Source organism: Nyctereutes procyonoides, unplaced genomic scaffold (genome assembly GCF_905146905.1).
Source record: "Nyctereutes procyonoides isolate TBG_1078 unplaced genomic scaffold, NYPRO_anot_genome, whole genome shotgun sequence".
In the NCBI taxonomy this organism is placed as follows: Eukaryota; Metazoa; Chordata; class Mammalia; order Carnivora; family Canidae; genus Nyctereutes; species Nyctereutes procyonoides.
In genome coordinates this window covers 57,486,095-57,500,080 of record NW_026575140.1, presented here as the reverse complement: position 1 = coordinate 57,500,080, position 13,986 = coordinate 57,486,095, and the positions used below count along the sequence as shown (strand labels likewise).

Sequence of the window (13,986 nt, the reverse complement as noted above, 5' to 3'; positions counted from 1 at the left end):
TCAAGGATAATTTTGCAATATGCAATGGATGATTTCGTTCAAGGCGTATGAAGAAAAAAATGTTTAAGTGAAACAATTATTAACTTCAGAGGAAACAGAAGTTGTGCAAGAAAGAGATATCCGTTTGCGTGTATTATTCCTGGTAATAAATCTCTTTAATAAATCACACCTACGTACACATCCACACCCTGCTGGTTCTTCGGAGAGCCCTGACTAGTCCAATGGCCACGAGATAGTTAACTCTGGGAGAAGTGGGAGGCATGAGGAGCATCCCCGTGTGCGTGTGAGACAGAGAAACATTTTTTTTTACTAATAGTAGGTACTGGTTGTGTAGTAAAAATAAAACAACAAATCTGAATTGTCTAAAGAGCCTCTTATTTTTTTTAAAGAGTTATTTATTTATTTATGATAGAGATAGACACAGAGAGAGAGGCAGAGACACAGGAGGAGGGAGAAACAGGCTCCATGCCAGGAGCCCGACGTGGGACTTGATCCCGGGACTCCAGGATCACACCCCGGGCCAAAGGCAGGCGCTAAACCGCGGAGCCACCCAGGGATCCCCCTAAAGAGCCTCTTATTATCAGCTTCAGAATGATTTTACAAGGTGCAATGTGGCCACTATGGAGGTGGCTCGTGACACCCAGTGCTGTTAGGAGTCCGGAAAAGGAGGTCCCACTGCAGACAGGGCACAGCACCCTGGACCCCCCTTCCCTTAGTGAGCATTTTCCACAGGCCGGGCAGTGGGGCCATCGCCCCCACGGTTGGGGGGAGCACCATTGTTCCCTGAAGCCTCTTCTGCAGGAAATCCCACAGGGGTGGGGGGAGTTGTTCCCCAGGCCCTCTGCCCCCACCCACGGCCTCCAGCAGAGCATCTGTGCTCCAAGCCCCACCCCCAGCCTCCCTGACCTGTATCCCTCAGGATCAGTCTCAAGGAGCAGCCGTCAAGGACTAAATGTGTCTCTTCAGGAACCCCCCTCCCCTTTGCTCCCCACATCTCCCAGTCCTGAACGACCAGTTCACACAATTCCAAGTACTTGCATCTTCTCTCCGTACCCTGCTGAGCGGGCTCCATATTATAACCAGAACAGTGACTTGCCAAAGGAGGCAGGACTGCAGTGTCTCTGGGGGTCCCAGATCTTACAGCTCCCCCTCCACCTCTGTTTTTCCTTCCTTTGAAACCCCCAGCGGAGAGCTGGGAGCAGGGCGGGGGGCGGGCTCCTAACCCGTCATGTTCCGCCTCATCTCGCACACCCAGCGCTGCACCTGCTTGCAGAAATTGTCATTCCAGCGGCCGTTGGCCCGGACTTCAGCACAGTCTTCGCCTCCACCCACCTCGTGGCCCTGCCAGTCGTCTGGCTGGGTGGCCGCCCAGTTCCTAGGAAGGCAGGGTATTGCTAGAGCTCTGGCCCCTACCCCCACAACCCTCAGCCCCCACCTCAGAAGAGCACAGCCGAGGAGGAAGGGTCCCGGGAGTGGATGCTGCAGCCTTGAAGGGACAGGCTTGGGGAATTTGGGCCCCAAGGGAAGGATGGGCGGGGACAGGGGCAAAAGACCAGGTGGCTGTCCCCAGGCCAAACTAACAAAGCGGAGGGGGAGCCACTTACTTGTAGCTCTGCTGATAATCCGTGCCATCCACCCATCTCCAGGAGCCGTCACTATCGGTGAGACCTATCCAGGTATCGAAGGGGTTCGTGTGTTGTAGGATGAACTTCTGGAAGACAGGTGGGGAGGAAGGTTCTAATCCTCTGAAGCTCGAGCAGACAGTAGCTGTGGCTGCCTCCACCAGGCCCAGCTCCATCCATCCCCAGGCTGAAGCCTCAGCTCCCTACACAACTGTTCCTGCTTTTTCTTCTGGAACAGGAGTTAGGGTTTAGAGGACTTTGCGGGGCTAAGACTCATGCGAAGTGCTTTACAAAGATGATCTTATTCGATCCTTAGAAAGCTCTCTAAATTGGGTATCCCGGTGATTCACACTTCGCGTGTGAGACCAGGGGACTCACAGTAGTCGGCAGAGCCCAGAAAGTCCAGGGCCCGCCCGGGTTTGTGACCGCTGCCCCCTGACCCGACGCCCCACCTCATTCCCAGCTCACAGCTGCCACCACAACCCTCATCCTCTGCTGTCCTCTGCCCACCACCTCAAATTCTTGGAATCCTGACTCTGGCCCCTGCCCCTGTTGCCCCTGTGGAACTCAATGCCCATTCAGGATCTCGGTGTCACTCCCCTCTCAGGGGCATGGGTGCCTGCTCCTGCTTCTCTACATAGCTGTCACTTCTAGAGTTTTGCCAGGCTCTGGAGCCTCCAAGCTTGGACCCACACCCCAGAGCCCCATTCCAACTTGGCTACATGGGGTCCAAGATCTGGGCTGGAAATAGGAGGCTGCTTGGGGTATATGGGCAGGGACTGGGGAGAAATTGGCCCTGAGACAGCTCCCCCAGACTCATACACCCCCCCAGGTCAACAGACACCGCCCCCCCCCCCCCGCCAGTGGCCTTCTCTTTACAGATGGGACTTAAGCCCCATGGTTTGGGAGGGTGACAGAGGGAAGGTGTGGAGGAAGGAAACAGAGGGGTAGCTGGACTAACATACCCGCTTCACTCTTCCCTCAGCGAGTGGAGGGTCTACGATCCCATTTGGAGGGAAATTTCCTAATTCCATTCGCTTCCTAGATACCCAGTAATGATTCCAGACCACCCCCTGCGAGCACAGGTATGGCAGTGCCCTCAAATTCCAGAATCCTGCAAACCAGACAATGTTCTGTGCTGGAGGAGAGGCGCTCAGAGGCTGCGGGGCTGCCTCACAAATTCACAGGAGTTAACAGAGCTGGAGGCAAAGTGCTGGAGCCCAGGTATTCTATTCGCTGCCACCTGCTGCCCCATCCCCTCTTCCCGCCATGGCCAGAAGCTGAATAACTGAACGGAACACAAATTGTCCATATCCAGCCCTCTGTGTTGAAGACTGAGGGGAGGAATCAATAGTGCCAGATGATTGGAGAAGATGGTCCAGGAGAATTCATCTCCCCTATTCCTGGGTAAACAACAGGCAAGAAAGAATGGTGTCCATTCATAAACATGGCAGAGGGGGCATTATCATGGAACTTATGCAAAAAGTAGAGAGGAGGAAGATGAAGAGGAGGACAAAGAAGAAGCAAGAACTCTGATATTAAGAATTGACGTGAGGGCACCTGGGTGGCTCAGTGGTGGAGTATCTGTCTTCAACTCAGGGTGTGACCCCAGGGTCCTGGGATCAAGTCCCGAATCAGGCTCCCTGCAGGGAGCCTGCTTCTCCCTCTGTCAGTGTCTCTGCCTCTCTCTGTGTCTCTCATAAATGAATAAATAAAATCTTGAAAAAAAATTAAAGAGGAGATGAATGATATAAAATATCAAAGAAGACCTCCAAGAGGAAAGATGACACCATGGTAAAGTGAGGGGAAGAAACCCAAGAGAAAGATTTGAGCCACGGGGGACGAGCCTAGGAACTCAGCAGAAAGGTGAGGCTGGGGTGTGAAGGATGAGCTTGACAACAGGACCGCAGCTCAGGAAAGGAAAAGACAGGAGCACCTGACACAGGGCAATGGCTGTGGCCAGCAGACAACAGAGGGACGTTTGGATGACCCGTTCCAGAGAAAGAAAGAGAACACACAAGAAAAAACAGTTCAAAGAAAAAATAAAAAAAGAAATGTTCAAATTTTTTTTCAAAAATCTTTTAAAATATATATTTAAGAATTTAGGAAACCTCTAAAATGTACGAATTAAGAGGATGATCCTGGCCCCAGAGCCAAAATACAGAGAGAAGGAGCAACAGCAAGATATATCTGGATGAGGCTAATGAAATTCAAAGACAGAAAAGACTCCAACTATTCAGGCAAAACGCTTACAGAGTCTTGGAGAGGAAAGAACGAGGCATTAGAAACTTCAAAGTTGCCAAGAGACTAGATCTTCATTGCTCTCCCCAGAAAAAAGTGATAATTATATGACGTGCTAAGGGTGTTAGCTGATGCTATGGAGCAATCACATTGCACTATGCACATTGGATCCCTCAAACGTATACAACATTATATGTTGATTATATTTCAATTTTTTAAAAAAGAACGAGGCAGGGCACTTGGCTGGCTCACTCGCTAGAACATGGAACTCTAGATCTCAGGGTCCAGGGTTCAAGCCATATTGAGTGTGGAACCTACTTCCAAAAAGAGGAGACATTTGAAGAAGAATCAGCGGGCTGGTTTCCTTCTTCATATGGAAAGTCAAATGAAATCTTTGATTTTTTTTTTGAAGCCAATCAATTTCAGCCCATTGTTTAAGATTATCACAGTAATCACTAGTATAACTCAAAATAAGTGACACCTAGTTGGAGATACCATAGGGGAAAAAATAAAAAAGAATAGATCTCACACAACAAATGTGAGGAAACAAACGGAGGACATTGACAGAAAAGAAGACAGGCTTGAGATTAAATGTGTCTATTAAAAAAAAAGTAGGGAGGGATCCCTGGGAGGCGCAGCGGTTTGGCGCCTGCCTTTGGCTCAGGGCGCAATCCTGGAGACCCGGGATCGAGTCCCACGTCGGGCTCCCGACATGGAGCCTGCTTCTCCCTCCTCCTGTGTCTCTGCCTCTCTCTCTCTCTCTCTCTCTCTCTCATAAATAAATAAATAAATCTTAAAAAAACGTAAATGAGGTACACATCTATTAAAAGAAGACTCTTAATCAGTTTTTAAAAATCAAAAACATAGGGCACCTGGGTGGCTCAGTGGTTGAGCATCTGCCTTCCGCTCAGGGCGTGACCCCAGGACTATGGGATTGAGTCCTACATCCGACTCCCCGCAGGGAACCTGCTTCTCCCTCTGCCTGTGTCTCTGCCTCTCTGTGTGTGTGTCTTCTTGTGAATAAATAAAATCTTTTTTAAAAAAGAAAGTGCCTGGCACAGAGCAAAGACTCAGTGATTATCACCAGTCATATCCTCGTTTTTTAAAAAGTCCACTACCTACCCTAACAGCTTGGTTGTCCATGGTGAACTCTGGTGTTGGGGGCAGTGGGCAGGAGAGACCTGGAATGCTCTGGAGGGACCCAGTCACCCACGGCAGGTGTGTCCCTGGGAATCCTGCCCACGTGGTCCCTTATACCCAGTGACCCCCTCATCCCACATCCAGCAAGAAGGGACTGAGCGTCTGCACTGTGTTCTTCAGCCAAACCCGTGGCCCTTGGATCCTGTCTCCTGACCTGTCGCTGGTCACCGGCTCACCTGCCCACCCCCCACCCCCAGCTCCTGGCTGTAATGCCCCACCTCCTAGAATCAGTGACTGTCTCACCACAGCCTTCCCAGGGCTGTGCTGGACTTCTGCTTCTGGACCCTTCCTTTGGTTCCCAAATAAAAATAAAGCAGCGGGACCAGCCTCCCAGCTGTACCCTGGGAAGGGTCTAGTCTCACCTGCTCCTCCCTGGAGTTGACGACCACCAGGTGCGCGCTCTCCAGCTGGCAGTACTTCTCGGCCTCCGGCCAGGTCTTCCCGGAGCGGGAGAACCAGTAGCAGCTGCCCTCGTACTCCAGCCAGTTGACGGGGCAGCAGTCGGTGCCTGCGGGGGGCGGGGAGGGGATGGGGGGAGATGAGGTGCACGGAGGATGCTGGCACGCGAGGCCTGCGGACTCCCCTCCGTCCCTACCGTTGCTCTGGAAGAACGCCACCTGACACGTTAGGATGCGCAAGTCCGAGGGGAAGTGCTTCAGGTGCAGGAGCAGGGTGGCGTGATCTAGGGCACCGGGGAGGGCGTGATGCGGCGCGCTGGCTGGGGACGCGCGCGCGCGCGCGCGCGCGCGCACGCACACACACACACACACACACACACAGGCTGCACGCACTCTCGGGAGGGTGTCTGACCTGCCTTCACGTCCCTCTGCTGTTTCTCCAGCTTGGCTTCCAGAGAGGTCAGCTGGCTACTGGCACCGCCCCCTGAAAAAGGAAAGCCTAACCATTTCCTCCTCCCTTTGACCTCTTGAAGCTCCCTCCACCCTCACCCACCCTCGCTCCAGTGCTCCCGTGACCTCCGCCCTTGGCCTCCCCGACTCCCCTGCCCAAGTCCCCCGCAGTGACTTTGCAAGGCACAGACCTGCCCCCTCCCCACCCAGCCCCTGCCACACTGCAAGGGGTCACAGTCCCCTCCGGCCTCACAGGTTCTGTTCTCTCCACCTGGCACGGACCCCCACCATGCTCACCTGCCTGTCCATCCTTCCGAGCCCCTGCGCCCAGGGGTCAGCATCCCTGGAAGCCTCGCCCAGCTTCCCCGGCTGCCCCCCCGCCCCCCGCAGACCCAGCCTGGGGCGCCCAGCAAACCCTGTGTGGATGAGCCGCGGGGAGTCGCCCACCCACCATTGGAGAGGAGGACACCGAGCTCCATCAGGACCCCTGAGGAGAAGTGGCTGAAGTTCTCTTTAAGGATCCGCAGCTCCTCTTCTAGCTGAGCTCCTTGTCCGGAGGCAGGCAGAACAGGACAAAGTGGAGAGGGCAGCGACCCAAGTGACGGCCCACGCCCAGCCACGTGCCCCGCTCCGCCCCATCACCCGCCCCCACGGTTGTCCCAGCGCTGCCTCTTTCTGGCCCCTCTCAGAGCTCTCAGAGCCCTCGTAGGCCCCTGGCGCCACCCCATCCCCCACGGCACCCCGCGACCCTCACGTTGGGACCCGATCACACAGATCACCACCAGCATCAGGACGTTGAAGCCTAGGACAAGCAGACTGAGGCGAAATCCAGAGCAGAGACGCTGCAGCAGAAGGGGCCGGTGGGGAGGCAACCCTGCGGGAGATGGGGTGTCAGAGGAGGAGCAAGGGGACCAGCGGACCTGGACAGTGGACACGGGCAAGCATCGGGGAGACAGAGGTCTGAGGAAGTGCAGCCCTGGTGGGGGTAGATGGGGGTGAGCTGTGGGGGGAGTTGCTGGGCTTTGACCCCAGGGGTCAGGCATTGCACACATTTGCACACTCACCCCCATGTGAACACGTGCAGATGTGCACACACAGCAGCAACTCAGGTGGGTGCAACATGAAGGCACACGGTAGTCACATCACCTGTGTGCAAAACCCCGGGCTTGGACCCCGGGACCCAGAGGCCAGGCCCTGCGTTCTTGCCACCCATGCCTGGGCCCTCAGAAAGTCCCCACCAGAGCAAACCCCTCATTCCTGGGCCTTCCACTCCCCAGGTCAGCCCTCTCAGCTCTGTCCTGTGGCATCCCACCACCCCCTCCCCCCATGCCCCGCTCCCATCCTCACCCCCGCCCTGGAACCACCAGAACCCCTGCTCCCTGGCGACCTCTCCCCTCTAGCCTCAGCACCTTGCAGAAGCCTCTCCCTGCCCTTAGCCAGAATGAACCCCCGACTACCTCCCACACACACATGCTTTTCTCACTTTGCTCTCACACTCCACGCTGTGCACACACACACACTGAGGCATGCACATTGCTGCATGCACACTCGTTGCCCCTCGCATGTCCCCATCCCCACTGGCCCCTGCCACCCTCGCTTTGGGACCGGGTTATGTGGCCGGCCACCAGCAGTGGGACGTTGACACCCAGGATGGGCACACACTCTCATTAACACTCTCACACTCACACACATTAACACACACACTGTCTCGTACACACTCTCATGTGTGGTAGCACACACTGACACATCTTCACACGCGTACACACAGTGTCACACATTCACAAATACACCTGCAGTTTCACAGGTGCTGGGTGACTCCCTACCCCCCAGCCCCTGGCCAGTGTGCCCTCCCCACTGAAGCTCCTGCGTTTGCATTATCCACCTGCAAACAAGATGCTTCCTCTTTGCCTCAGATCCCACTTTCCCATATCCTCATCCCATCCTGGGCCAGTCAGTCAGGGGCCCAGAGTCCTCTGCCCAGTGTACCTCCTGCCACCATCCTGCAGTGGGCACTCCCTGTGCGGGATCACCCAGACCTCCTGAGATCTTTACACCAATGACTGTCACCATCCTCCACTTCAGACACACTCAGGACCCCATCTTGATTCACAGGCCATGTCTTTGACCCCTCCACTGCCTGCTCCCCTCTCTGGGTACAGCGTCCCCTGTGCCTGTCACCCCTTCCCCTCACACCCCTTCCCATCGCCTGGGCTTCTCTCCACACAGAAGCTTTTGCTGACCACAGTCATCCCCATCCAGCTAGGACCCCAGGGCTCAGTCCGGCTGCTCTCTCCAACCCTGTCTACTCATGAGGCCCCTGTCCTGCTTCCCAACCTGACCTGTGATCTATGAACCCCAATTCTGGGCTGGCTCAGCGATCGGTGCCTGCAGGCCTGAGATCAGACCACCCGTGGCTGAGTCCTGCTGTGCCACCAACTAGCTCCGAGGTCTCAGACAAGTCACTCGGCCTCCGGGTGCCTCAAACGTCCTCGTGTCCATTTCCATGGGGTAGCTAAGGTAGCCAGACTCACAGACATCAGGAGTAGAATGGTAGTCACCAGGGTCTGGGGAAATGGGGAGCTGCTGTTCAAGGGCTATAAAGTTTCAGTTACACAAAATGGATAAGTTCCAGGCACCACATTGCACCTGTACTGGAGCTCACGACCTGCGTTGGCACCCCGAGTCACTTGTGAAGAGGGCAGAACTCATATTACGTATTCTTATCACAACTTTTTTAAAGATTTCATTCATTTATTCATGAGAGACAGAGAGAGGCAGCGACACAGGTGGAGAGAGAAGCAGGCTCCATGCAGGGAGCCCAATGTGGGACTCGATCCCAGGACTAGGATCATGCCCTGGGATGAAGGCAGGACAATTTTTTTTTATGGGAGTAAGAAGGGGCACCTAGGTGGCTCAGCCAGTGAAGTGTCTCCCTTTGGCTCAGGTCATGACCCTGGGATCCTGAGATTGAGTCCCACATTGGGGGTCCCTCTGCCTCTGCTCCTCCCCAGCTCATGTTTTCTCTTCTCTCTCTCTCTCTCAAATAAATAAATAATATATTTTTTTAATGGGGGTAAAAAGAGTAGCTACCAGATTGGATTGTTCTGAGAAGAAAATGAAGTAAAACACACAAACTGCGGGCCAGGCAAGTTTGAAGGTAAAAGCATAGGTCTCCCGGACGTGGAAAGCCAGAGGCTAGATCCACCCTCCCCACCAGAAATGACCAAGACAACTATGAGAAGCCACCCTTTCTCAAGACACTTGGATCTCAAGCAACAAAGGGCAAGGATCCCTGAGAGACAGGAAACAACGAGAGGAGCCCAGTGGTTCTGGCTGCTGCAAAGGGAAAGTTTTCAGGCTGGGCAGTGGGGAGGGGAAATCCAAGCAAAGCCCAGCAGGCTGACTCCCCGGGGTGAGGACATGAAATTGAGAGTCTGGGTCAGACTCTGACCCTGAGTGCGAGGGTCAGAGAGGAGAGAGCTGCCCACAGAATCCGGGAGGTCTGCAAAGAGCTCCCCCCAAACCTTAGCAACATCCTGAGCACACAAACAGGCCCCGGGATGGTGCCTCGGGAGTGCTCCAGACCCGCCCAACATATCATAAAAGCAGGGGCACCTGACTGGCTCAGATGGTCGAGCATCTGACTCTTGATTTCAGATCAGGTCTTGATCTCAGGGTCTTGAGTTCAAACCCTGTGTTGGGTGTAGAGGCTACTTAAAAAAAAAAAAAACTTGCAAATATAGGGGCTGGCTCAGATGAAGAGCATGTGACTCTCGATCTCAGGATCATGAGTTCAAGCCCCACGTTGGATGTAGAGATTACTTAAAAAGTTAAATAAACTTAAAAAATAAAGTTTTTTTCTTTAAAAAAAAATCATAAAAGCAAAACCCAAAAGTATCAAATTGACTAAGTTGCTTAACCGCACCCCCAAAAGAAAACTCAAGGTTATGCAGAGGAATAGAAATATATCCAGCACACGATGTGGTAAAATTCACAATGTCTAGCCCACAATCAAAGATTACCAGGCATACAATGAGGTAGGAAAACACAACTCATAATAATAAGGTTAATAAATGTATCGAAACTGACCCAGGGCACCTGGATGGCTCACTTGGTGAGGCATCTGCCTTCAGCTCAGGTCATGATCCCAGAGTCCTGGGTTCGAGTCCCATGTCTGGCTCCTTGCTCAACAGAGAGCCTGCTTCTCACTCCCCCTCCCCCTGCCTCTCCCCTTGCTCGTTCTCTCTCTCTCCCTCTCCCTAATAAATAAACAGAATCTTTAAAAAACAAACAGACCCAGAATGGACACAGGTGCTAGAATTAGCAGACATGGACATTAAAACAGATAATATAACTGTGTGCTGTTCACAGACATGAGCACAAGTCAAGGAAGATACTTAAACATCCCAGGTTGAACTCCTAGGCATGAAAACCACAATGTCTGAAATGGAAAATACACTGGGTAGAATGAGTAGAAGATTTGACATAAATAAAGATCAGTGAACTTGGAGACACAGCAATAATAACGATATAAAAAGAAACACCGGGAGTGAAAAGACTTTAAAAAAACGCAGAGGCCATCAGTGAACCTGTGGGACCCCGAATATTATAGTCCTTGAAGGAGAAGAGAGCAGAGCAGGGAGGGAGGCAGAAAATGGGTGCTGAGGAAAGAGTGGCCAAAACATCTCCAAACTGGCTGAAAACTAGGCATCTAGAGCATGAAGAAGAGTGCAAGCTGTCCTGGGAAAGCAGGTGACGGGTGTGGGTGTCACTGTGTGCCTCTGTCTCCTGCCTTGCTGCCCAGCAGGCCTTTTGGGGTGAGCGCCCTCCTCCGTGAAATCCAAGACCTCCAGGCTCTGCCCCAGCCTCCTGCTTAAACTGGGAATCGGTGCCCCCTCAGGAGATCTCATGGGGAGTGGTCCCTGCTCATGCCCAGCTCACTACCAGGAAAGGAGGAGCCGTGGTGGGAACACCTATCCCTCCTGCTGCCCTTGCCCTAATCAGCTCCCATCCACCCCCCCATCCTGCAAGGGCACCAGGTCCCCTGCTGTCCACCAGCCCTGGGAATGAGGGTCCCTCCCTGAGCCTCCTGTCTCCAAGAGCCTAACACCATCACCACACTCCTTGCAGCTGCTAGAGGAGGATCTAGGCTGAGAGCTTAGGGGAACGGAGTGGGGGGCCCAGATCGTGCTGTGCCCAGCCCCCAGCTCCCCCCCACATACACACTCTCCTGGCTGCACCTGCTTTCCTGGCACACACAGGCACGCATGCACACGGCACACGCACGTACACACACTGCTCAGGTTAGGAGGAAATGTGCATGTGCACACACACATGCACACATGTACACATGCACACACATGCACACATGTGCTTGCATGCTGCTCAGGTTGAGAGGAGGAGGAGGAAGCCGTCTCCAGCATTCCAGTTAGGGCAGACACCCTTTCCTGGGGTCCCGGGGGTAGAGAGGAAGGTGAGGTCAGCGGGCAAGCAGTGGAGACAGGCACCCTACACCCAGAGAAGTCTGGTCCCTGGTCACGGGAGAAGGTGACAGATACCCCAGAGCAAGAGAGCAACCGGCAGCTACTTGGAGGAGGTATGAAACCCCAGAAACTAGACACTCACTTCTACAGAACCGGTCTTCTCTCCTGGGGCCATGCCCGCAAGGACCCGGCCCCTCACCTCCGCCCAGCTGCTGGTCGCTGTCCTCAGAGTCCAGCTGCTGGATGTCTTGACAGTCCTTGGCCATGCTGGGTCCGGGGCAGGAGCTGGGTCGGCTGAGGCTGGGTTCTCGGCTAATGCTGGAGGCTAATGCCGGCAGAGGCCCATGATGGGGTTGGATGGAGGGTGGGAGCAGGTCCAGGCTACCCCTGGGGTCGGGTTTCAGCTTGGAGGTGAGCGTGGGGCTGAAACAAGGCTGGGTCCTGTCCCTTCTGGGAGACTGCTCGCTGGCAGTGCCATGGCCAGAAGCCCGCCTCCCGCACTCCTGTGGACTCAGCCACCTCCCACTCCTCCCTCCGGCCCCCGCTGCCCCTGAACTAGGGTCTCCTCCACACCAAATATCCCCAGTGCCACCTGCCTCCCCAACCTTAGTTACCTATTAAAGTAGGGGGGCCGGGCTCCCAGGTCTCTCACACAGCCCAGGCCCCAGGACAAGTAGGCACCAGAGCCAGAAGAAGTGGGGCAGGGGTACCCGGAGTGGCTGGTCTGGGCGAGAACCCCGAGCCCGTGTGTCCGAGTGTCCGAGTGCTTCTCACCTGGCATCAGCTGCCCCTGGGACTTTGGACAGTAAATAGAAGGGGAAATGGGGTTGGAACTCAGGCAAAGGGTGGCGGGGGTGGAGGACATGACTGTGTCTGTTCCTCCCAGAGAAAGGGGTCTCCTGGCCTGTTCCCCATAACCCCCCACATGCCAGCTACCTCGCTCCTCACTGCAAGTTTGGGAGGGGTCCGGTCCGGGGCGCTGGGGTGCAGTTCACCGGGCTCCCCTCTGCCCCTCCCCCCTTCGCTTCCTGTCCCAGGAGTTCCCAGAACTGTTGGTGTCTCCAAATATCACAGGGGCCGGTTCTCTGGTCTTGCCCAATGTGCAGGCTCAGCATCCGGGCTCCCCAGCTCTGGGCTGGTTCACCTCCCTCTCCTGGGAATAAAGCCCCTCAAGGACCAGGGCATAAGGGCAGGGGCACCGGGTGGCAGCAAGCGGCCCTCCCTGGGCAGAGGGATGGAACCTCACCAAGCCCCATCTTCACCTGTGCTAAGTCATCTACATGTGACTGTCCCAACACGGCCCCCGCAGTGGTGGGCACCTCTGTGGCCCCCACTGCCCAGGGGAGGGAATGGGCCCTCAGGAAGAGTAAGTGACCTTCCCTGGGCAGAGAGAAGCAAATCAGGGGAAAGAGGGGGAGAGTCAGGCCATAAGACAGAGGTCTTCACAGTCCTGTGGAAAAGTTTGAGTAATGGGGCACCCAGGTGATGGGGTGCCTGGGTGATGGGGCGCCCGGTTGATGGCACCCGGGTGATGGGGTGCCTGGGTGATGGGGGCACCCGGGTTATGGGGGCACCTGGGTAATGGGGCACCCAGGTGATGGGGGCACCAAGGTGATGAGGCACCCGGGTGATGGGGCACCTGGATGATGGGGGCACCTGGGTGGCGCAGCAGCTGAGTACCTGCCTTCGGCTGAGGGCATGATCCTGGGGTCTTGGAATCAAGTCCCGCATCGAGCTCCCCACAGGGAGCCTGCTTCTCCCTCTGCCTGTGTCTCTGGCCCTATCTTTGTGTCTCACATGAATAAATAAATAAAATCTTAAAAAAAAAAGAGCTGACCAAGTGCATTATCTACTCCATGCCAAAGTTGACCAACTGACATCCGGGAATCGGGACAGGAGAGGGGTTTTCTCATTGGCCACACACCTCAACTGGATTGACTCCAAGTTTCTGGATTCAACCACCACTGCCCACCCCCAACCTGGTGAGAAAGGACAGGGAACACGAGAGACATCCCTTGCCTCTTTTCTCCCTGTTTGAAACTCAGCATCTTAATTTTTACCAAAAGTTGACATGTCCTTGGACTATTTCTGAAGGTGTCATATGGTCTTGTCACTTTTCTATTGGGTTTTTCTGATTTGGGTTATGGAATCCTGTTTTATTTGGTTGATACTGGTTTAGGTAGGGTTTTCTTTCTTTCTTTCTTTCTTTCTTTCTTTCTTTCTTTCTTTCTTTCTTTCTTTTTTAGGTGGTGGGGGACCTCAGGCACAGAAAGTCAGGTTAGTCGTATTTCTGAGTTCATGGACGCCCCACCTTCCTCCAACCTCCCCTCCTACTTTCCCTCCTCTATCCTGTTCCCCCAAACCAATTCTACTCTCCAAGGGCAAACAGTCTCCAAAGACGGTGGCAGTCAGCTTCTTCCCTTGCCATGCATGCAAGTCACACCGGCCAGGCCGGCGCCTGAAGAGCCAGAGTCTGTTTCCCTTCCCCTTGAATCTGAGCTACCTGCATTGCTTGCTGTGGCCAGTAGAAAGTGCTAGAAGTGAGCCCAGTTTTGGGCTCAGCCTTCAGAGACCTGGAAGTTTCAGTTTTCA

General features: G+C 54.4%; 1 protein-coding gene across 3 annotated transcripts; it reads right to left on the bottom strand.

The window, feature by feature from the left end:
* Positions 1 to 357: 357 nt before the first annotated feature.
* LOC129497431 (asialoglycoprotein receptor 2-like) lies at positions 358 to 13,155 on the bottom strand. 3 transcript variants are annotated; one of them, XM_055306305.1, is made up of 10 exons: positions 13,075 to 13,155; positions 12,009 to 12,190; positions 11,537 to 11,719; positions 6,666 to 6,785; positions 6,363 to 6,458; positions 5,874 to 5,945; positions 5,659 to 5,745; positions 5,426 to 5,571; positions 1,605 to 1,711; positions 359 to 1,375 (listed from the first exon to the last, which is right to left on the bottom strand). In XM_055306305.1, exons 3-10 carry the CDS (start codon positions 11,658 to 11,660, stop codon positions 1,219 to 1,221), a joined length of 909 nt encoding a protein of 302 aa, XP_055162280.1. In that variant the 5' UTR covers positions 11,661 to 11,719; positions 12,009 to 12,190; positions 13,075 to 13,155; the 3' UTR covers positions 359 to 1,218. The 3 variants fall into 3 exon arrangements, with proteins under 3 accessions (XP_055162282.1, XP_055162280.1, XP_055162281.1); XM_055306306.1 differs by lacking the exon at positions 13,075 to 13,155 and adding an exon at positions 12,331 to 12,442; XM_055306307.1 differs by lacking the exons at positions 12,009 to 12,190; positions 13,075 to 13,155 and adding an exon at positions 6,976 to 7,057 and having other exon boundaries at positions 358 to 1,375; positions 11,537 to 11,613.
* Positions 13,156 to 13,986: the final 831 nt, after the last annotated feature.